The sequence below is a fragment of the Vulpes lagopus genome, chromosome 11 (genome assembly GCF_018345385.1).
Source record: "Vulpes lagopus strain Blue_001 chromosome 11, ASM1834538v1, whole genome shotgun sequence".
NCBI classification, from domain to species: Eukaryota; Metazoa; Chordata; class Mammalia; order Carnivora; family Canidae; genus Vulpes; species Vulpes lagopus.
The window spans coordinates 19,885,915-19,911,340 of NC_054834.1; the positions used below are offsets into that span (position 1 = coordinate 19,885,915).

General features: G+C 36.8%; 1 protein-coding gene across 1 annotated transcript in view; it reads left to right on the plus strand.

The window, feature by feature from the left end:
• The window catches only part of GNAI1 (G protein subunit alpha i1), an 82,492-nt gene that overhangs the window by 53,396 nt on the left and 3,670 nt on the right, over window positions 1–25,426 (plus strand). Inside the window, exons 4-7 of the mRNA XM_041721730.1 lie at window positions 9,778–9,935; window positions 14,064–14,192; window positions 19,421–19,550; window positions 20,701–20,854. Coding sequence (XP_041577664.1) covers window positions 9,778–9,935; window positions 14,064–14,192; window positions 19,421–19,550; window positions 20,701–20,854 — 571 coding nt within the window. The remainder of the gene's footprint in view (window positions 1–9,777; window positions 9,936–14,063; window positions 14,193–19,420; window positions 19,551–20,700; window positions 20,855–25,426) is intronic.

Consider the following 25,426-nt stretch of genomic DNA (forward strand, 5'->3'; position numbering starts at 1 on the left):
TATGTCAGCATGTGATACTGGGTACTCCTGCATCTCATAACGATTTCTAGTACTTACTACTGAGTTTAATGCCGACTCTTCAGAATATCATACGTTTTTATAATTTGGAATGCTGCACTGATCTAATTACTTGTATTGCTGCCCAGCCTAAAAAGCAGTTTAATCTCCTGGAATGAAAATGATATAAAATCTTGCCTGTCTTTTGAATTGGAAAATATGTGTTGTTAGAAAACACGTATCCAAATGTTGGAGCTACAGGGATGTGGACCTTAGGAGACAAGTTAATTGCACCTCTTTATGTTGTCAGTAGAGAAACTGGAACCCAAGACATGACATGACAAAGAGATGGCCATGTGGTTAGTGGGAACTGGGCACTGGGCTGGCACTTCCTAATTTGGCCTAGTAACTCATTTTGCATTCGATGGCAGCTTCCCTGCTCTAGTCCCCATTAACACTTTTTTTTCTTTATTTTGCCCTGCCCCTGTTTGCTTGCTTAATCTGTTTATTTAAAGTTTTATTATTTATATGTGGTTTTTTCCTTCACTGAATTATCTCTAATGACTGGTATAAGGTTTAACCCTCCCACAAACGTTTAACTAAATCTCTAGCTTAAATTTTGATTTTTTTGTGTAGAGTAGGTGTGTTATTATTATTACTACTACTGCTAGTTTTTTTGGTTTTTTGTTTGTTTGTTTTTGTTTTTTTTTAGATTTACTTATTTATTTACGATAGACACACACAGAGAGGGAGAGAGGCAGAGACACAGGCAGAGGGAGAAGCAGGCTCCATGCCGGGAGCCCAATGCGGGACTCGATCCCCGGACTCCAGGATCATGCCCTGGGCCAACGGCAGGCGCCAAACCACTGAGCCACCCAGGGATCCCCCTACTACTAGTTTTTTAATAGTGGTCTATTAGTATTTTATATATTTAGTGTGTGTGCATATGCCTGCGGGTGTGTGCTCTATGCTAATACTATGAGGATTTTCTGTATTGCGACTGTACCTTTTTGTTTTTGTCTTCTTGGTGTATAGTAGAATGCTTTTTTAACTTTGAGATTTAATAGGAGAAAAATGGATGAATGAAGGCATTATTAGAAAATATATATTGGGGAAATAATAGATTATTTTCAATAATTCATTACATCCTTCTGAACCGTCTTTTCTGGAACAAGATTTGATCGTATTCAGACATTTCTGCCTTATCTGCTATGCCCTTAATCTTTTTCATCTTTAATTGATTCATGTATCGTTGATTCATTCAACAAATGCTTTTTAAGCTCTTAATTGTACACAGTGGACTACCACCCTTAGAGGAGAGGCAGTTGATACGGATTGCACTTTTGGCCATTCCCCACTATGGTGGTTTAGATCGTTCACCCTCTCACGCATGGATGCCATCCTGCATTTAGATGTTTTATGTGATTATTAGAAAGGTTCTGTACATGGCCTCCTATTTTTGGTGGCAGCTAAAGGTCAGTGCAGGCAGTATTTTATGGATCTTTCTATTTTCTCTTTTCCTCTCAAGGACTGAAGGACAGGACTGAGTGGCAGTAACTGCTCTGTTGCCACAAACTTTTGTAAACATTTTTATTTGCTTTCTACTGGCGTTCTGAGGCTTTGAAGTCTACACATGGGACCTCCTTTGTCCTCTGGGTTTCACTCAGTGCTTGTTTGAGTCACTCTTCGTAGACTGTCTAGCTGTAGCCTCGTAACTGTTGGCCTCCCGCCTTCGACCCTTCCTTCCGTGTGCCTTGGCCATCGTTGCTAACTCCTTCACACAGGTGTCCCGTGCACTCCCCCTGGCTTTCGTTAGTCTGCCCCATGTCTTGGGTTGAGTTGCCTCCACTTAAGCTTTAAAATACTTGCAGGCTTTTGGAATTGTCCTGAGAAATACAAAGGTGAACTAAACATGACATGGACCTGACGAAGGGACATTGGAACTTGATACTGAAATGTGTGGAAGAGTTTTCTAGACAAAAAAAAAAAAAAAAAAAAAAGAAAGAAAGAAAGAAAAAACATTCCACGAATAAGAGAGTATATTCAAAGGCTGAAAATATTTCTATTCCTAAAGTACCAGTTCTTGGAAATATTATCCCTGAGTTGAAGGATAACCAAGTATTTAATTTCTATAGGAACCACAGATGTGCTTTCAGAAAGAGGCACGAATAATCATTTCTAACAACTGCATCGGTGTTTACCAGAGTCTCGCCAACTTAGATATTATTATCAACACTTTAATTTTTAATATCTCATGCCTGAGAGATACTGTTGTCTTTTCTTTTTTTAGTTTTTATTTTCCTGATTATTACCGAGGTGGGAAATCTGTGTCTTTCTGTTTTGCCCCTGTGAATTGCTCCTAGTATTCTTGACTCAGTTCTGTTCATTTACTTGTTCTTTTCACATTGATTCTCTTTTAATAGAAGGCATATTAACCCTTCTTTAAATTTTAATGTTTTTACTCAGTATATTTCTTTTATTTTTTACTTTTTTGAAATAGCTGTGTTGTTTTAGAATTCTTAAACATTTTTGCAATCAATTCTGACTTCAGTTTGTATCCTATTAGATTTTCCTCAGCTTATAATTATTTTTAAATCTACTTTTAATTTTCTAGAATGTTTATAGGGTTATTGTTAAGATTTATCACTTCACCCCCCTGGAAATGTTATTTGTGTCTCCTGGTAGATGGGATCTAAGTATATTTTATGAACTGATCATCCCCTGCCTTACGGACATTTATTAAATACTCCATTCCTCAGTGACATGGAAACACTGCCTTTAGCATCAAATCGAATGTATTTCTGAGCTCCATTTTTCCCTCATTGATATGTTTTTTTCCCAGATCACTTATTGAATTACTTAACCTTTATAAGTTTCTTTCATTATAATAATATGGAAATAATATTTCCCCAGGAGGGTTATGAGGAATAAGGACATAATGAACACTGAACACTTTTCACATGTTTTGGTCATAATAGATGCCCATTAAAGTTCGTTGCTAGGATTGTTGCCATTTATAATTATTATGCGACTATTCTTGTCAGAATCATTTTAGTTCCTATTGCCTCATAGGGTTAATTGGCATTTGGTAGGGAAAGAACACTCATCCCATTGTTCTTTTACCAAAGTGTGAAGGTGATTATGCATTTTCTCTTCCAGGTAAATTTGAGAATCAACTTAATGCCCCACATCCCTGTAGAAACAAAACAAAAAAAGTCTGTTGTTATCTTGACTGGAATTATACCTGAGTATGTAGGTTAATTGAATGAGAATTGACTAAAAAGCTGTAAAATTTTTAGAGATGGTGACTAATTGGCTATGGAATGCTTCATATTTGACAGTTACCAGATTTGCAAAGCAGATTACCCATTAGTTATTTAAAATCAGGAAACAAAATTGTTTTCAAGGATGGCATAAAGCAACCAAATTTTGTGCTGAATATCCTTTCAATACCCTCTCAGAATGAGTGTACTCAATCTGTGGATGATAAATTATTGTTTCTCATAATGTAAAGTTAGAGAAACATTATGTAGAGGCCCATTAGCATGTCTTAGGCACTGCATCGTTTAAAATGGTGCTGCTCTAAGTGTGGTTCATGGATCCATGTCTTTCCACAAGCATGCACCTAAGATGAAATTAAGGGTAAACATTTAGATTTATAACAATTGGCAGAGTAATTTATATGTTAGCCTTAAGAGTTTAGGAAAATGGGTTGATATTTAATGTGACATAAATTTTTAATTTTTCTAATACTAATAGTTTTGAAATTGATTGTAAATAAAATAAAAAACAGGACTGACCCTTTGTAACGTATACTTTAGGAAGCACTTACTTGGAATAATTTAAGATAGAAGGTGCAGAAAACCTTGTCTTGAATTGAAACGAGTTCCCTTTCTCCTCATGCCTCAGCATGAGCCTGCATAAAGGCCACTTTTCTGTTTCTCTAATTTTGTAGTTTATTTCGTTAGTTTCTGTCTGTCTGCCTGAGCTGCCAGATTGCCTTTGAGAAAAGTTGCATCAATTTATCTTCCTGTCCTGTTTACTTCAGTGCCGTTTCTTAGCACTCTGAGTAGCCAACTTTAGAAGTCTGATGAACATTAAAAAATACTGGATAATTTATTAGTAAATCTTATCTCAATTTAATTTGCATTTTCAATTTTAGTATAATTGCACCTTTTCCATATCTTTAATAACTGTATTTTTCTTACTCTATGTCTGTGGCCAATTTTATGCCTGATTCATTTACCTCTTGGAGTCCTGGTGTTTTGATGATCTATTTGCTTGTTTGTACATAATACATTAACCCTTTGTCCACTAATAGAAATGTTCTTTCATATTTTGCATACTGCCTTTATTTTTTTAAAGATTTATTTATTTATTTATTCATGATAGACATAGAAAGAGAGAGAGAGGGGGCAGAGACACAGGTGGAAGGAGAGGCAGGCTCCATGCCGGGAGCCCAATGTGGGACTCGATCCTGGGGCTCCAGGATCATGCCCCGGACCAAAGGCAGGCGCTAAACCGCTGAGCCACCCAGGGATCCCCTACTGCCTTTATTCTTACAGTTTTTGTTTTTTAAATCTTCCTCTGTTCTTTCTTCTATTATGTTTAAATTTAGAAAATCTCTCAAAGATTTACTAAATATTCATTTTAAATGTTTTTTAGGGGAGTGAATTTTAATATTATTCTTGTATTTGTTCTTTAATCACTCCAAAACTGTGTTCTGCATGGAGTAGAGATCTACATTATTTTTTTCCTCTTCAGATGGCTATCTAATTATTTAGTAGGGTTATTTTTTTTAAATATTCATATCTTTTCCTACTAATTTACCTTGCCACCTTTATCATACAAGTTCAGATTTGGAATTTTTCCCCTGTTGATCTGAATTAATGCCAGAGGGTTCTACATATTTAGGTTTTTAATACCAGAGAATTTTAGCTCTCCTTCCCCAGTATCCTTGGTCAAAATCTTCCTGGTTTATTTCTACTTGTTATTTTTCCAGATGAATGTTTGAATTAGTTTTGTATTCTGGCTTATGTTTGAGAACCAAGAGATTGTTATAGGATTATGTTATTTTTGATTCTGAGAAATACTGATTGACGTATGTGGCAAAGTGGTAGGTACTAGCCTTCATTTGAAATGTAATTAACCTCTCCAGCATAGTATTTTTTTTAAATTTTCCTTAATTCATATATCAGGTAGCACATATTTTTATATCTCTTTTGACCATAGGTTCTATTATCTATCCAAAAAACGCTGAAACATTTATTCTATTAGCTTAAAAATAAAAAACACATATTTATGAGTCATAAATATATGTATAAAACTTATATTTGTCTAATGTATTTATTGTAATCTCCTTTCTTGATACAGAGAGGCTCATGCTCACTGCAATTTAGTCAGAAATTTTGCTGTCTGCAATTTAGTTAAAATTAACTTAGATTATTTTATTTTTAGGTTCCCCCCAACCCTGTTAAGCACTGCTATGGGGAAAAAAAAAATGACTTCCTCTTTTCTTGCCTCAGTCATTTTAACTTTGATTACATTTGTGTTTTGAGGGGGAAAAATGTTTTACATTTATGTATTTCTGAAAGCAGTGTCTTATTTTTTTTTTTAAAGATCTTTATTTTTTGAGAGTGTGAGCAAGAGCAGAGAGGGGTAGGTGGGGAGGGGTAGAGGGAAAGGAAGATAGAGAATCTCAAGTAGACTCCCTGCTGAACAGAGACCCCTGTGGGGCTTGATCTCACAACTCTGAGATCCTGACCTGAGAGCCACTCCGGCGCACCCCCCCAAAGCAGTTCTTGAAATATCTGGGATTGGCACCATGAGCCATGGAGTAGTGACTCCACTATTCTTAGGATTTCCTTAAAGATATACTAACTTTTTCTTTTTTTTAAGATTTACTTATTTATTCAGGAGAGACCCAGAGAGAGGCAGAGACAGAGAGGCAGAGGAAGAAGCAGGCTCCTCGTAGGGAGCCCAATGCGGGACTCGATCCCGGATCCTGGGATCACGCCCTGGGCCGAAGGCAGATGATTAACTGCTGAGCCACCCTGCATCCCAAAGATATACTAACTTTGATAAAAACAATATAGTTATCTTAAATTTATAGGGGTGATTGTATCCTATAGAAATGTGGTACATTAAGTATATGAGTACTTCTCATATGTGGTATTCAGTATTGTTGACTAATGTTATTGCTGGAAAAATTGAGCTAAGTGACTGGAACAAAAGATTTCCATACACGTATCAATCATGACATCAGTGCATTATCCTTGCGGCCAAAAATTTAGAGTTGTCCCTATTTTTAAGACTCCTATATCATATTGTTTAGTTTCTATTATAGAGGACTTTCTGATATTTTCTGTTTAAATCTCTAATCTCATTCATGAATTCTGTTTGCTGTATTACCATAAATAATCATCTGGCCTTTGCTTAAACACTTCAATCTTTGATTCCTCCCCCCTGCCTTTTTTGATGGCTTTAATTGTTAAAAAGTGTTGTTCATATGGAATTGAAATCTGGTATTTTTTGCCCTAAATTTTCGTAAAAGCCTTACATCTAAATACCTATCTTACCTTTAATGATCCTTACTTAATATGTCAGAAGAGAGCTGTTACAGTTCCTCTGTCTTCCCTTCCCCAGCCCAGAAGGACTCTTCCTAATTCTCATAGAGTGGGTGACAACTTTGAATAAAATGCGCAATCACTAAATAAAGCATGCCAAGTGTTCCCTCACCATCAGTGGGAAAAGGGGCCCTATTACATGTCTCTTGACACCGAAGCATTTCATAATTCCTTTCTGAGTTCCCAGCGCACATAGTTATGTGAACTGGAGCTTACATTTTCTCCATCATCTGATTTTTTTTTTTGTAGTAGTTTGAAAACATACTAACTTGGCCACTCCTGGATTTTTCCTTGCTACTCACAAATTGCCTGGCAAATGCTTCTTTCAGCAACATAAATGACTACCTGTTCTGCTTTACTAAGCTGTGTCCCTTCTGATTAAACTTCAGTATTGTCTTTGGTGATGCCAATCTTTTTTCTACCCCTTGTCACACTGTTTTGATGCACTTATGTTTAGCTTTCTAAATGTTTTAAGAAACATTATTTTACATAAATTTTGAAAAGATCTTGTTCCATGGCCAGGTAGGATCATTGTTATCATTCTGTAGTTTTAACATTTGTCTTGTCTTGGGCAATGGCTGTTTACTGACTCCTTGCTGATTTGTGTGATTGGGTGAGCAATTAGCTGTGAAACTTTAAATGAGTTGCCTCATCTCTCTGTGCCCCAGGGTCTTTTTATACAAAACAATAATATAGGTAGAATAGTTTCTAAAGTACACTCCTGCTTAAATTTATTACCTTAAAGTTCATCTATAGACATCTGAATGTCCTCCTAATGACATGGAAGTGAATATTTTAATTAGCCTCTTAAGAAAAAGAGACAAAAAAAAAAGAAAGAGAGAAAAAGAGACTACATTTTGTGAAGAAGAGACATTTTTAATGCAACAGAATATAGTTTATAAATATACTTTCCAAAGTCTCTCATGTTTTTTCTTCAGGCTTCTTTGTAGAAAGTTTGAAGAGAATGTGATCTTATGACCCATACCACAGGGCATTAGTGTTTTCTACCAAGAAATTTTATTGAAATTGAATAAATTTGAGGAAAGTTCATTAAACCTCCTAAGTAAGGGATACCTGGGTAGCACAGTCAGATAGCAATAGACTATCGGTTTGAGCTGATGGTCATGATCTCAGGGTCCTGGGATCAAGCCACACGTGAGGCTCTGTGCTCAGCATGGAGTCTGCTTGAGATTCTCTCTCTCTCCTCTCCTGCCTATCCCACTCATGCTGTATCTTTCTCTTTCTCAAATAAATCTTAGAAAAGTATTTTTCACTTAGTAGACTTTTTTTTTCTTTTTTTAAGATTTTATTTATTTATTCATGACAGAGAGAGAGGCAGAGACATAGAGGGAGAAGCAGGCTCCATGCAGGGAGCCTGATTCAGGACTCGATTCCAGGACCCCCCCCCCCCCCCCCCCGCCCAGGACCGTGACCTGAGCTGAAGGCAAATGCTCAACCACTGAGCCACCCAGGTGTTCTGAAAAATATTTATCTGAAATGGATGGAGAAAATTATGTTTGATGTTCAATTAATAAAAATGGCCAAATTTAGAAATTTCTCATATATAGGTAGTTATTTGGAAAAGTGAATAGTTGTTTACTGCAATTAGGTAAATGGTGCTAAGAATGACTTAAAACTCTATTATGTTAGCTTTTATTAAGGCTTGTTGTACATGCGTTGCTTGCTTGCGTACATTGCATTTATCTTGTAATTTACTAAAAAGGGAAACATATGCTTGAATAAAATGTTCCCATGCTGAGTTACTTAATTATTTTTCACTGTGGGTTCTATGGGAGGAAAAAAAAATCACAAATTGGCAGCAAAATGAATTTATACTGTCAGCAAGTACTCTGCTATCCTGTGTCACCAAGTGCTTCTCTACTGTGTACCTTATCCTTGTGTTTGCCATCACTTTATAAAAATGTACTCTAATACTTTGGGGAAATGCCCTTGAGAGAAATTAGGGATTGTTCGCCCAGTTAACATAAAGCTACAAGTCTCTGGCTATAGAGAATCTCTGTGAAGTTAGCAACTTCACATCTCCCCTATTTTTGGATTAACTGTGTTTTTACCTGAAAACTGGAATTGTGTTATGCAGCACTATAACTACTCCGCACATACAGTTATTGAGTATTGGAAATGTTCTAATCTGAATTGAGGTGTTGTCTATATAAAATAAATGCCAGATTTTGAAAACTGAATATGAATAGAAATATGAAATGTTTCAATAATTTTATCTTGATTACATATTAAAAGGCTATCTTACATACAGGTTAAATAAAGTCTTTTTATATTAATTTCATCTTTTTAAAAAAATATGGCTAGTAGAAAATTTAGAATTGCGTCCTTGTCACAACTCCTTTGGAAGCGCTCACCTACTGTGGTTGGTTACCTATGGATCAGAATAAGTATTTGTAGTCTCAAAACTTAAGGAAAATTTAATAACTTTATAGGCATCATTCCTTCATTTAAAATATTTTGCATTCTGTCTTCAGTATGCATCATATTTCTACTTCATAGCTGTGTTTGTTTCCTATGCCTGCATTAACAAACACCTGCTCCCACCCCCTGCCCCTTGGCTTTAATGTATACACATCTTAAGGTCTCCTGAAAATTTCAGATCATTCTGTAAAGCTATTATCATTTATTACACATTGATTTCTCCCTCTCTGAATTTCTTTTGCTTCCATAGAGAATATCAGAAAGCCAACATTTAATGAGATTCTCCCCTAAAATAATCTCTAGCAGTGTTAGTGTGTTTCTTAGAAACATTTTGGGTGGGAGGGTTAAGGCATACATTAGTTCTCTGTTTGTAACACTGATGAGTGTGCAATAAACCGTCAGTGATAGCAAATAGCTGGTTAATGTGTCCCCTCATGACCTGTAGGTGTAAGTCATTCTTCTTGTTTCCTGGAGCCTTGACCGCTTATTACTAATATTCCAAAACATAGACCTGCGATTTAAGGTTATGCTCTTTTGGTTAAGCCATTTTTTTAATGTGGTGCTTCAGAGAACTAAAAGCCATGACCCCAATGAAAAACAAAGGAAATGCACGATTGCACTTTTCGTAATCTAGAATGCCTCCCTCTGTACTTTTAATCTGTAACGTCTCCCTTTTTTACTTAAAAAAAAAAAATGGTCTTTGAATGTTCAGGATGATGCCCGCCAACTCTTTGTGCTTGCTGGAGCTGCTGAAGAAGGTTTTATGACTGCGGAACTTGCTGGAGTTATAAAGAGATTGTGGAAAGATAGTGGCGTGCAAGCCTGTTTCAACAGATCCCGAGAGTACCAGCTTAATGACTCTGCGGCATAGTAAGTAATCATGACTTCAGAACTAAACTATCATGAATAATTTCTTGCAAGTCAAATATACCTCCAAGTCAGTGCTATTGCAGAACTGGCTGACACATTTCTTGTAAAACTCAGGATATTCAGGATGACAGTATTTGCAAACTTTTCTGGATTTTTTGGTGTGTTTGTAGATAGCATTGCTGTTATTTCCTTTGTGTTCAGAGGTGTCTCAAGAGACTCACCCTTATGTAACTCTAATTGAAACATTCAGAATAGACTGTTGGCAGCATATTTCCAAGAAAGTAAACTGGAACTTTGCAAAGTTCACCCTGAATTTGAGCGTATCTCAAGTTTGCATGGGGCCAGCTCAAGGGGAGGGGAACTGATTTGGTTCTTTTCACTAAACTTAAAAGTGCCTGAGAAGAGTTATTTGTCCAGTGACAGGCACCCTGCATGAGATGTACCTCTTTTAGAGGGGTGTTTGGTGATCCCAAGATGTTTCCTCATTGAGTAAAATAGCTCTGCGCTTGAAAATTGTCAATTGTATGTGCCCTGTTGCATTAGATATTGTTTACAGATAGCTAAGTACAGTATTTTGTAAAAAGAACCTGCCCTGATTTTCTAAGTGGTGGCCACTGAGAGTTCATAAAGCAAAGCCTGGTCAGGGAGCTTTCTGCTTGGTGATCTAGCTACAGTAAAAAAAATAAAAATTAAAAAATCAAGTGTTTGTTTCCATAATCTAGCAGACGCAGTCAAAAATGTCAGATATGAGTAGCATTAACTGGTCTTAATACATGTGCTCTGTGCTCCTTTTACTTTATTCCATTTTCTTGACAGCTACTGGTGTTCAGGGACACAAATGAGGGTGAGAGAGAAGATGATGGTTACTAGAGAGGACTAGGTAAATACACCCATTTCACCACAGTGACAAATAGGTTACGGCTCTCCCCAGTTATCACGCAGCAGGTCATTGGCTACACATAAGAATACTCAGTTTCTGTTCTGTGATTTAGTGTGAGGGAGTGAATACACCTTACTGTGTAACCCATACCAATTTTTTTTTTTTTTTTTAAAGAATTTTATTTTATTTTATTTATGATAGTCACAGAGAGAGAGAGAGGCAGAGACACAGGCAGAGGGAGGAGAAGCAGGCTCCATGCACCGGGAGCCTGACGTGGGATTCGATCCCGGGTCTCCAGGATCGCGCCCTGGGCCAAAGGCAGGCGCCAAACCGCTGCGCCACCCAGGGATCCCCCCATACCAATTTTTATTAGTATTTCCTATTCTGTATTTTTTTTTAAGATTTCATTTATTTATTCTTTGGAGAGACAGAGACAGAGGTAGAGGTGTGAAGCAGGCTCCCTGCAGGGAGCCCGATGTGGAACTTGATCCTGGGACCCTGGGATCACGCCCTGAGCTGAAGGCAGACGCTCAACCACTGAGCCACCCAGGGGACCCCTAATCTGTATTTCTAATGCTTTATGACTATGTAAGCTATATAATATATACGTATTATTTTGTATGTATTTTCTATATGTATATGTAACATGTTACTGAATACGTAGCTCCCCTCTCCAACTGGTGTCATCTTTTCTTAGGATATATGCCTTGACTCACAGATTAGGTCTTTGCCTCCCTGTCTTACATACTTCAAATGCAAAATATTTCTTTCAGAGCACTCACAGATTTACATTTGAGGTAATTTTTATTTGTGTTGAAATGATTTTCTGTCTCTGCCACTACACTGTAAATTCAGTGCGGTATGTTTTCACCCTGTATGCTTTCTCCATGACACACAGTTGTCATTTGCTATGCTCTTGTTTAATAATGAGTGAATGAATAAACCATACTTTACAGAAGCTCGAAGAGAAATTAGAAGAAAATGATTTACAGGAAGAACACGACTCTTAGACCATATTATTTGCTTTGGCACCACCAGCTCCTGCAGAAAGAGCTAAATGGGGATCACTCATGTTGAGAAGAGTGCTCTGAGTAGAGCCCAGCTAGGGGAGCTTTTGCAGTAATTAAGGGGTGCTTCTCAGGGACGATCGGTTGAAGTCACTTTCCCTGTATAATGGGACTTCCTGGACCACTGCAGTCTAATGACCAAGACTTGTCCCGTGTGCTCAAGTATTGGGGTATGCACTGGAAAAATAAGTCATTTTGGTTCCCCAGTATTTCATTACTAATAGTTCTGACTTCACGATAGCAACAAGGGAGCCACTTTTCAAGAATGAAGGAAGTCCTAGAAATCTTTTTCTCCATAGTGGTCACAGAGCCTTTTGATTTCTGAGTTTTGGGCTGGAGATGGGAGAAGTTGCCAAGTTGCCCACTGGGACTATCTAACTACCAGTTTACTTGAAATTCATGATCATTTAAAATAATTGGAGTTTTTCACAATTTGTGTTATTGAAATATGAATGTGCATTATTTTTAGAGACTATTGAGTAGCATTTTAAGCAAATAAATGCATGGGAGTAATCAAAGTGCATTTTAAATAAGATTAACACACTATTTCAGAGGGACAATTAGTAAAATATTGCCATGTGTTTGTTTATTAGTCAGATTTTTTTTTACAATACTGTATACCATTATATATGTGGAATTAAAAACACAAATTAAAGTACTAGGGGATCATCAGCAATGTGATAATAAGATTATTTTAAGTTCAGTAAATACAATGCAGATAACTCCAGGTATGCTCTATGAATTCTGGTATCAATATCACATACATATACTTTACTGTCTAAAACACTGTTGATTACTAATTCAGTGTTTCGATAGCTTTTCAACTCCATCTCTACAAATCAAATATTTATTGAGCTCCTTTTGTTTGTAAGATCTGTTCTAAATGGCTAAGGAACAGTTTCAGAAGATAACGTCCATTAAAGTTGTAGTAGTTGTTGCCTCTGTAATAAACACAGATGTGAATTTTCTAAATTATCTTTGACCACTCCACTCTAGTATCAGAAAACACTGTTGGGATGCTTCCCACTTAGGATCAATTCCAGACTTCTCATTTGAGTTTATGCACAACCTCCTAGGGGCCTTACTTTGTGAGAAGCAAGATCTGACAATTCCTGCCTCCCCATACTGTCTGACTACTCTCCTGACGTGGATTGCATTCTTTTTTTCTGTTCACATCCCTCATCATTCAGATTTCTGTTTACAACCCTCCCCACCCATGAAGGCTTCTTTCACCACTCAGATTCACATTACTCTCTTCATACCTGGACTTTCTATAACATTATTTACTATATAAAATGACACAGAATAATTTCCACAAAATAATCGCATGGTATGACACCACTGCATTTTAGTAGCACAACATATTTGACATTGTTGGCAAAGAATATTGAATGGGTGGGTGGCTAAAACCAGTGAGAAGTAAAATATGAATATTTATTTTTTAAAATATTTATTTATTTATTTATGATAGAGAGAGAGAGGCAGACACCCCGGAGGAGGGAGAAGCAGGCTCCATGCCAGGAGCCTGACGTGGGACTCGATCCCAGGACTCCAGGATCGCGCCCTAGGCCAAAGGCAGGCACTAAACCACTGAGCCACCCAGGGATCCCCAAATATGAATATTTATTTAGAGAACCAGTAAAATGCAGAGTAAAAGAGCATGCGTAGTGTTTTCCTATTTGTAACTTAAAGCTGGCTGAAAAAGAATAGTATTGAATTCAGCCTTTGGCTGGAGATCTACTCATTACTTTCTCAAAGACTTCAGACTTTGTAACTCCTCAACAAGAGTGATGTCCAGAAAAGAAACACATGCTCCTTAAAAAAAGTGTAATAAAGACTTTTAAGAAGCTGACTCCTAGTGTACAATTGGTTGTGTGTGGTTTTTAAGAAATTATTCTGTTTTGTTTCTAACAAGGAGAATTACTAATTCTTGTCTTTAGGAAACAAAGTACACAGTACTTAGAAAATGTTAAAAGGGCTTTGTAGCTGGAGAAGTATACATTTTCATTTCAGTGGGAATTGTATAACGTATAAACTTAAATTGGTTGTATTTTTACATCATTACACAGAAATATAAAAATTCCCATTGATTTATGATATTGCATGCATCAAAGTGTTTTACTTCTTGATGTAGATGATCTTTAGGGGCTATATTAACTATTGTTTTATTTATTTCTTCAGCTATTTGAATGACTTGGACAGAATAGCACAACCAAATTATATCCCAACTCAGCAGGATGTTCTCAGAACTAGAGTGAAAACGACAGGAATTGTTGAAACCCATTTTACTTTCAAAGATCTCCATTTTAAGTAAGTAGCTTTAAAGCATATAATTTACAAATTTAGGTATAAAACACGTTGTTCAGTAAAGAAAGGTGATTGGACAGACAATATTTTGGATGAAGAAGGACAGGAAACATTCTTAGGAATATTTAATTTTTATTTAAGAAAAAATGGACATGCAAATCTCTTTTGTTTATATTTTTCAAAGTGATTTAAATAATTTTTAGCTTTTATTTCTAAATAGAAAATATTGCTCTGATGTTGCATATTTGGAGAAAGTGTTAACATGTATTCTTAGAATTTTACTGATTGTACATATGCTTATTTATGGAAATGGTAAAAATGAAGGGTACCTTTTAAAAATGTTTATTCATTCAAATGTTTGCACTTTTTCATGATGAAAAATGTCATTTAGAGTATGCTAAATACTAACTTAATGAAGTTTGAGCAGAGAAGTACTGAATTGTGGCCTGTAGAAATGCAAGGGATCTCAGAGCTTGTTTTGTCCAATACACTCATTTCATAATGAATGAGAATCAGGGAAGTTTAGTGAAACATTAATTTTCAGACCTTATGTTCCTCTTTTTTAAAGTATGAAAAAGTTATTGGACTGTGCTTCAGATAACCCTAATGCTCTGAAACAGTTTTAATGAAGCAGAATTTCTGAAAGCACCTAAAGATTCCTAGTCAAAGATGAAAAATATTCTTGAAGGTCACTGTTACAAGTCGTGGGAAGTACAGTTACATATATACAACTGTACTGATGCAAATGTACTTCTGATTCCTTCTATAAGTATCTTATTTTTGGGGAGAGAGAGAGAGAGAGCAAGAGCATGCGTGCACCTGAGGGCGTGGGAGAGGAGGAGGGAGAGGGGGAGAGAGAGTCTAAGTAGGCTCAATGCCCAGGATGGAGCCTGGCATCGATCTTGATCTCCCAACCCTGAGATCACGACCCAAGCTGAAATCAAGTCAGAGGCTGACCTGACTGAGCCCCCCCCCGCCAGATGCCCCTCTTCTATAAGTATTTTAAATATGTTTATTATCATTAGTCACTAATTTATCCCACTAATTTATCAGTGATTCCTGTAATTGATTTTCCAGAAAACCAAAATTGAATTTTAATTTTCCATGGCAGCTTCCCTCCAAACCCCCCCCAAAAACATTGCCTGCTTTTTTTTAAAAAACAGAATTACAATTCATAGTTTATCTGACCATGTAACTTTGTACTTAAATACATGATCAACTTTTTCATCTCCTTTTAATTCCGTTCTTTTTTCGCCAGTTTGTAAGCTGGCAGTGGACATTTTTTGGCTGCTGGCAGTAGCTCTTACCAAAATCATTTACTTTCTTTTAATCTGTTCAGTTCTTCTAGGATATTAAATGACCAAAGTCAGGAATAGTAAAACATTAATATTTAAATAGTCTGATAGGTCTGATCTGGGAACTATTATTATTACATTTATCTTAAAGTTATAATATTAAGGAAACTCACTGTCAGAATGAGGCTTCAAAGTTTTTGGGGTTTTTTTGTTTGTTTTTACTTAGATTCTGATCTTTTTTTTTTTTTTTGCTTTTTGTTTACTCTTTTTTTAAACACCCTATTTAAAAAGCAAGCTTAAATCATTATGTTCAGCTAATGGCTTTAACAAATACAGTCTGAGGAGAAAATGCACGGAGCTGGGGAGAACGAGGACAGAAGGAGACTTAGAATGATTCTGCAGGAGCTCCTGTGTTTCTCGTTTCCGTGTGTTTTGTATTGTAATTCCGTGTGTTTTGTATTGTAATTCGTTCTTTCATTTTAACAGCTGATGTAAAATTTCGCTTTCACTTAGTTTTTTGTATGATCAGAATTTAAATTCAAGAGGAGGCAATAAGGCATTGTAATTTAAGAATACATATTCTCACCTCTCTGACTAGGCGTTTGTGGAAAGTGTCTGCGTGGATCATTTTGCTTTAAGGAATCAACCACTTTACTTTTTGCCAAATAGAGAATTACAGCATCCCTTCTCTTATAAAATTGTAGGATAGATTTCTCTTCCTTTTCTATAGTCGTATAAATGTGAAATGGGTTTTGGAGTACGTTATATGTATAGGGTTGATATGCCTGTAGGGTCATCTGGCTTCGTACCAGTCGGTCTTGGTCTCATAGGACAGTCTGAGAATATCAGAACATCTCAGAATCTTCAATATCCTTGTGTACCTTTTCCGTCCCCTCCCCGAAAAAAAAAAAAAAAAAAAGAAACCTAAGAAAACTCAAATTCATTCCCTCTTTGATGCTAGAAAAAAAACTCTCATCTGTTCATCTGAAGGAGAACATATTATTTTGTTCTGTTTTTGGTTAATTTAAAAAAAATAGTTCAGAATTTTAAGATAATTCTAATGTGTGAAAAAGGAATAATGCCTTATGCACAGTTATTTGTAACATCATATTTTAGTCATTTTTGCTCCTTGGCTTAATGAGTTAAGACCAGTGATTCCCAAAGTATGGTCCCCAGATCAGCAGCATCAATTTTGCCCACCTGGTGATTCTGATCTACACTAATGTTTGAGAAGTGCTTGTTTAGATGGAAGGTTCTTTGTTTATGACAAATCTATGAATGACCCTCGTTCATTGCTAAAATAAGCTGAGATTTCTTCTGTAGTTAAACTACTGGATTATCAAGGTAAAGCTCTCTTACACGTAACATCCCACAGCATAACTGGAAGACCTAGATCTTGAACAAGGAAATAAGGTTTGTCTATTATCATTTGAAGGCGTTTTAAAATATTCTGTAGACGTAGTTCATTCACTCAGCAAATATTTATGAAGTATGACAAAGTCTTGTCTTTACATTGTTGGGACAGGAGAAGGCAAGATGAAGTAAATATTATAATTATCAGGAGGTAATAAATTGCTAGAGTGAGAAATAAAAGCAAGAGGGATATATTCATTCCTAGGGTAGCTGTAGCAAGTTTCCACAAGTGAGGTGGTATAAAGCAACAGAAATTTATTCTTTCATAGTTCTGGAGCCTCCAAGTTTGAAATCCACGTGTCAGCAGGACTGTGTTCCTTCTAGAAGCTTTACAGAAGAATCTTCTCTTGCTTCTGGTACTGGTTGGAAATGCTCTGCATTCCTTGGCCTTGGTCGCATGGCCTTCTTCCCTGGTTTTCCTCCGCTTCTCTCTCTTTCCTCATATTTTTTACGATAGCAACAAGGAGAAACAAAACCATACTCTGCACACTTTGCTAGGAAATTTCCTCAACTACTATTCAAGTTCATCTCCTAACATCCAGTACTAGAGCCTTCTAGCAGAGGTTTTGTGACTCTACACCAAGGATTACCTTTTCTCCAGTGTCCAAGAATGTGTTTCTCATTTCCTTCTGAGAACTCATCAAAAACATCATTAACATTCACGTATCCTCTAAGGTAGGAGAAGACCCCACCATCCTTTGCGCACTCCCTAGATCTCCAAAATTGCTACCTTCTATGTTGTATTTCTAACCAACCATCTTTTCAGAGTAGTCTGGACTTCTCTGTTGAGTGATTCAGGATCCTTCCAGCCTCTGCTTCTTACCCAGTTCATTCTACAGCCACTTGTCACAGCAGCTCCCCACTGTGGGTCCTAAAATTTATGTCAGTCAGGCTGGTCCATTTCAAGGAATTGACTCACGTGACCAGAGGGCTGGCCAGCACAAGCTCCTAGGGCACAGACAGGAACCGATGTTGCCATCCTAGGGTAGAATTTCTTTTCCCTCTAGGAAGATCTGTTTTTGTTCTTAAGGCTTCCAGCTGACTGGAGGAAGTCTCCCCACATTATCAGGGATGATCTTCTTTACTGAAAGACGACTGATTATAGTTGTCAACCACAGCAGTGATATCCCTTCACAGCGGCACCTACGTCAGTGTTGGACTAAATAACTGCTTAGCCAAATTGACACCTAAAACCCACCGTCACAGGAGGAAATTGTGGGAGGGGGTGAGATGGGTTTGGTTGTTACTTTATATTGAGTGGTCAGGATATACGTGCCATTGGATCAAAGAAGTTACCCAAAATAGTCTTTTGGATAAGGTTATCTTCAAACTGTTTTCCTTGGCAGTTTAACAGATGGTAACCATTTAATTTCTTTTCTATTTTCCTTATTTGATCTTTACCGTCAGCTCTCTTTTTTTTGGGGGGGGGGGTCTTACCCATTTTAATTTATTGTGTGGTAGAATCATTTTGTCATATAGCACACTTAATAAACAGTTCTCTAACCCAAAAGAATGAAGGGCACTTGAATGATGATAAAAGTAACAATATCAGTTGAGGTACTCAGATTTGGTTTATAGGCCAATACTACTCTGCAGGGAAATTCTTTTTGCCTGAGAATTAAATAGGGACTGTTTTAATTAGTGCGACATCTAGATAAATGGAGCCTCTTAAAATGTACCAGTTTGCATAGTGTTTCCATTATATAATTGGCTATTTCTAGGTTGCATAACATCCATGTGAATTTCAACTTTTGCTTAACGTAATAAAAAAGTCTTAAAAGGAAAAGAGGAAAGATCATTGTTTTCACACGGTTTGTCTTCTTACCCTGCACTAAGCTACAGTGGTCTGCTGTCATCTATTGTAGAAAAATTGAGTATTTTCACTCTAAATTTTGAACCTGTTCAGTAGGGCAACACAGTTATGTCCTGTTTCATCTCTTTTGTTCCTTTAATATGGTTTTACTTTTTTAATTTAGGTAACCTGTTTGCCCCATGTAAATATCACTTGCTTGCTCAGCTTTTTCTTACCTGGAATAAGGTTTCTTCTCTACGTAAAAGTCCTACCTGCGGCCTCTGGGAGAAAGGGCGACATTTTAAAGTGGGCAGAGGGGACCATGTACTCTGACTGTAATGTTCTATGACTTTGGCAAATTGAATATACTCTATTATCTCTGCATTGCCTGGCTGCTTCCTGTGACTTCTCAGTGTTTACTCATAGTCTAGTCCACTCATTTGTATCTGCTTTAATGTTCTGATCTAAGTGTTCTCATATGTTAATGAATGTGTTGTTTTTTTGAGGGTATTTTGGGCTTTGTTTTCAATCAAAAATTTGAAAACCAGACTTTTTTCCCCTTTGCGAACACCAATTTGTGACATCATTTTCCTCCCATAATGTTCCCCTTTTCATCCGACATCCCCCTGCAATTTGGAGCTTTTTTTTTTCGGGGGTGGGGATGATATTATAGAACCCCTCAGAGCTTTTGAACATTTAATGTGATGTCAAACTCACTGTTTCTCTGACAGAATGTTTGATGTGGGAGGACAGAGATCAGAGCGGAAGAAATGGATTCATTGCTTCGAAGGGGTGACCGCCATCATCTTCTGTGTGGCCCTGAGTGACTATGACCTGGTTCTAGCTGAAGATGAAGAAATGGCAAGTAGAACCACTGTTAAAGAATAAGCATGAAATATAAAGGGCTGGAGATGTTGCCAAGAATTTTTCTGAGAAAAATTGAGTAATTCTTGCTAATGCATGAATTATTTGAAAGTTCAGCTGGCTTTTTTTTTTCTCTAGCTCTTCTGTTTATATAATAAGAGAAGTATACTCACTCAAGAAGCACAGATGAACCCCTAAAATAAGACAAGACAGAGTTAATCTCACTTCAACCCTATGTACTTACCTGTGCACTTCCTATATCTAGTATCTACATAGTAACTGAAAGTAAAGTTAGTCCTCATAATAATCTAAGGCTCATTTTTTTCTTTTTTTAAAGATTTTATTTATTGATTGATGAGAGAGAGAGACAGACATAGAGGGAGAAGCAGGCTCCCTGCAGGAAGCCCGATATGGAACTCGATCCCAGGACCCCAGGATCATGACCTGAGCCAAAGGCAGACGCTCAACCACTGAGCCACCCACATGCCCCAGAACTCTGTCATTTTAAGTTAACTTTAGTTCAGATGGGGGGGGAAAGTTCGAAATGTCACTTTTTGTATTTTGAAAGTCGAGTACATACAGTTACAGTGCAGCAGGTACTCTATACCATCATTCGTTCATTTTTCTCATTTCGATGCTATAAAATTCATCGGTGTCCTTTTAGAAACCACAGATACTAGAAGGGCAGGAAACAGCGTTGGAGGTTTCCTTCCCTGATACATCATTATATTTAGAACGTTGGGCTAATCGTGTTTCAGCTTGTTCAGTTTAATACATTAATCTTTAAAAACCCTCCTTGTCTTTTAATGGAAACTTTGATTCACTCTGTAACAGTGAGGTCTCTCTTCAGATGTTTGCACTTGGCATCTGTAGGTTGCAGGGTCCTGCAGCAGGGTGTTCCTGGGCACAGTGACACACAGTGGGCGCTCCACAAGTACTGGTTGAATGCAAAAAGTGATGAGTGGTGTATACATTCACCTCACCTGTAATCAAGTGTACTTGTTCCTAAATGGCAGGAATGTGTTTCTCTGGTATTTTACTTATCAGCGGACTAAGCTCTATTCTATTCTAACACTATTTTTTAAAAGTAATAGTCCTCAAAATCCTTGCCATTGAGACAAACAGATTATGTTATTTTCTGTTACAGAATCGAATGCATGAAAGCATGAAGTTGTTTGACAGCATTTGTAACAACAAATGGTTTACAGATACATCTATTATACTTTTTCTAAACAAGAAGGATCTCTTCGAGGAAAAAATCAAAAAGAGCCCTCTCACTATTTGCTATCCTGAATATGCAGGTATTTTACTCTCTGTGGATAACTGGTCAGGTTATGTATTTATAGTGAAAGTCCCCCTAACACAAGATTTCAGTAACAGATTTTTGAATCTTTTGCCTTAATGACTCTTACTTTTATGGGAAATTATTAAACACACTGAAGGACAAATATTTCCTTGAGATATAGCTAAGATTATTGAAAATAAACATAGGCCTATGGAAAAGGTGTTAGATAATTTTCTGTGACAAATCTTAGGTCTTCGTAAATTTAAAACACTGATTTGTTCATCCAGTGACCAGATCTCATGTCAGGTAGGTGTGATGCACAGTAAGACATGTCTGTGCTCACAGTCTAATCTCAAAAAGACAAATGTACTCATAAAGTAGTGCAACATGTTACTACAAAGGAGTGTGAATGGTGATTATAGAGGGATAAATGAAGAAGGAATCCATGAGTCATTTTCAGGGGAGTCAGGCAAAGGTTCACAAGAAATCCCAGCACTGGTAATGAGACTGTTAATGGTACTGTAATTTCCCAGCTCTGGGAAATGGTTCACACTTCAAAAGGAGACCTGAAGTACAGTCCTGGCCTTTCCATGATTAGCTCTTTGATCTTCAACAAGGCAGTTAATTTACCTGGGTTTCAGTACCCCATTTGTAAAACCCGAAGCTAAAACTTGGTCCTTGTTGAGTTCCTTGGAACCTCCTGGGCTGCTGTTGAAAAGTGGGTTTCGGGAAGGGAGACACCTCTCTCCTCCACCAGACATGCACACAGACAGCATCTCTCTTATTAAGCAGAGTGACTTCGTTTTCAATCTGTTTTGCATATTGGGTTTCTGATTAAGATTTTATTTTAATGAGTAGAACTCTGTGCCTCAAAGAATTTAACTACCACTGGTTTATAGGATCTCTAAACCTAAATATTCTGAACAGTTTGGTTCATTTAGCTAACGATACAAGTTACCCTCACTCGATCCTTTAAAAAAAATTTCTCAAGGACTCATTTCATTATGAACAAAATTTGAGTCTTGTATTATGTATTTACCGCCTTTTTCCAAAGGCACTGATAACCCCCCCCCCTGTGAGGCCAGTCCTCTTTCATCCTGCTCAGGCAGGTGGGAGTGCTCGGGCTTTAGTGACAGTCCAGGTCCAGACCCACATCTGGGGCACTTCTGCACCTGGACCATTAATAACCAGACCACCAGAATTAAATTCTCATTAGAACCAAAGGGGAAAGTTCTTTGATGAATTAATCACACTGTTCAGTCTTCCAGGTCTTTTTGTGGCCTCCAGGATTATACTTCATTTCAAAATAATTTGACATAGTTGCTTGTTAATTTTGTTTTCTCTCTGAAAGTCATAGTTTCCTGTCACCTTGTCCAGGAACATTTTAGTGCTTTTTAGGCATAAAATTATTTGTAGTCCTGTGTCCAAGTTTGAAGCTAGCCAGAATCAAGGTGCCTCAGTTTTGCCTTTACTTTCATCTTTCAGTTTATTTTTGTCATTTTCTATTATGAAGTAACCAATTTGTGCTAATATTATCAGAGTTCCCAAATGAATCCATAAATATCATATGCCTATAGGGATTTCAGAGCAGCAAAGAGTATTTCTTATGTTGTCAAGTTAATAAAAATCCGTGATCTCACAGTCTTTGAACACAGAGAGTATTACATAATTTTTTCACATGCCCAGTGTTAGGATTATAATGTCAAGTCCTCATTGCGCGTCCTACGTTTTGATTCCCTTGCTTCTTGCTGCAACCTTCCCTTTTAATTCCGGACTGTTGACTCTGTATAGAAGCAGCCTCTATAGCCTCTAAACTAGTCACTTGGTTTCTCTCTACCACTGCCTGCTCCTATTTCCTCCTCTTTCACTTAAATATCCATATGTTGGCATTTCAGCACATTCCATCTGCAACCTGTGATCTTTTCGCGCACTCTCCTTTCATAGTCCTGTTTATTCTCACCATGTTAAATTCCATGGTCGACTCATTTCTCTATAGAGCTTTAGGCTCGCATTTCCAACTGCTTGTTGAACATGTCTGTTTTTTTAGCACCTGAAACTCAAACTGAACTCGTGTTGTTTGTTTTCTCAACTCTCCTCTATCTTCCTTTCAATTATATCACCACCCCCGCTTTCAGGTCTCCATTCGTGAACTAGGTCATCACCTATACCTGCCTTGATAACTTGACAGTTCTAGTATATGTAGAAAAAAATCTATCACCCTCCCACCACATCTTTGCCATTCTTAAGAATTAAAATCAGATTAAGAAATGTGCTCATGAATCTATTCGTGTATCTTGTAGCTCTTGGCACTTAGCAGTCTAGCTACGCATAATATATACAGCAGGTTGAGCTATGCACTAAGTGCAAGCTGTTTCCCCAAAACATATTTTTAATTGACAAGTTGCATTAATTTCTGTAAATAGGACACAGTTTATTGCTTAAGAATTTCAGAGCACCACTCTTTTATGATTTGATAATACTAAATTTTGATTTGTTAAGTATGTGGTGATCTGCTAGCAAACTAGGTTATTTAGACAACCTAGAAAAAGTAGAAAAATTCTTAGGGTGTATGTTTCTAACAAGACTGGAACATGAAGAAATAGAAAATCTGAGCAAACCAATTACTTTGTAATCAAAACCTCCCAATAAATACGTCCATGACCAGATGGCTCTACTGATGAATTCTACCAACGTCTACAGAAGAATTAATACCAGTCCTTCTAAAACTCTTGTAAAAATTATATGTATATAGGAGGGAACACTTCCAAACTCATTTTATGAGGACAGCATTACCCTGATACCAAAATCAGACAAAGATGACTTAAGAAAATTGTAGGCAGTACTCCCTGATAAATGTAAATGCAGAAATCCTCAACAAAATCTTAGCAAACCGAATCCAGCAGTCTGTTAGAAGGATTGTACACCATGGTGTAGTGGGGTTTGTTGCAGGGACGTAAGAGTAGCTTAACATTTGCAAATCAACATGCTCTATGACCTTAACAAAGCTAAAGATAAAAATCTTGATTTTCTCAAACACAGAAAAATCCATGACATAATTCAACCTTAAGTAATGATTGATAAAAACTTAGCGAAGTGGGTACAGAGGGAATATGCCTCAACATACAAAGACCATACATTATAAGCTCATACTTTTACATCATACTTCAACAGTGAAAAGCTTCAAGCTTCCAAAAAAAAAAAAAAAAGAAAGAAAGAAAAGCTTCAAGCTTTTCCACTAAGATCAGAAACAAAACAAGGAATCCCTGTCTTGCCACTTTTATTCAACATAGTATTACAAATCCTAACCAGAGCACTTAAGCAATTAAAGAAATAAAATGCATCCAGATTGAAAAGAAGCAATACTGTCTCTCTTCGCAGATGACACATATATGTGTACATGTATGTGTGCATATACACACACTCTTCCAAACTACTATTAATCAGCTCAGTCACGTAACAGGATACACAGTATATAAGCAGAAATACTGTGCATTTCCATACACTAGTAATGAAGTATCAGAAAGAAATTAAGAAAATACCATTTACAATTGCATTAGAAAGAAAAAAAATAGCTAGGAATAAATTTAAAGGGAGAAAGATCTTTACACTGAAAACTACAAGACATTGGTGAAACAAATAGAAGAAGATATAAATACATGGTAAGATGTTCCATGTTCATGGATTAGAAAAATAATGTTAAAATGCCCATACTACCTAGAGCACAATCTACAGATACAGTGCAATCCCTATCGAAATTCCAATGGCATTTTTTCACAGAAATAGTATAAATAACCCTAAAATTTGTGTGAAACCACAAAAGAACCCAGGTAACCAAAGCAGTCCTGAGAAAGAACAGAGCTGAAGACAGTATGTACCCTGATTTTCAACTGTATTACAAAGCTATAGTAATCAACACAGTATGGAATTGGCATAAAAATAGATGCATATATCTGGGAAACAGCCCAGAAAAAAAAACCCAGACATATATGATAAAATTTACAACATATGAGCCAAGAACATACAATGCAGAAAAGACAGTCTCTTCAATAAATCATGTTGGGTAAACTGGACCACTATATTTTACCATACACAAAATGAACTTAAGACTCCACTGCTTCTCCTCCTCCTCCCCTCTGCTCATGCTTTCTCTTTCTCTCTAATAAATAAATTAAAAAAAAAAAATCAAGACTCCAAACCATAAAACTCCTAGAAGAAAAGAAGCAGTAGCCCCTTGACATTGGTCTTGGTGATGATTTTTTGGATCTGACATCAAAATTAAAGACAACAAAAGCAAAAATACACAAGTAGGACCATATCAAGCTGTAAAGTTTTTGCACAGCAAAGGAAACCAACAAAATGAAAAGGAAACATATGGAATGGGAAAAGATATTTGGAAATTATGTATCTGATAAGGGATTAATATTGAAAATTATATGAAGAACACCAACTCAATAGCAAAAAAACACAGTCCACTAAAAAAATGGGCAGAAGATCTGAATTGATACTTTCCCAAAGAAGACATAGAAGTGGCCACCAGGACCACGAAGAGGTACTCAAAACCACTAATCATCAGGGAAATGCAAATCAA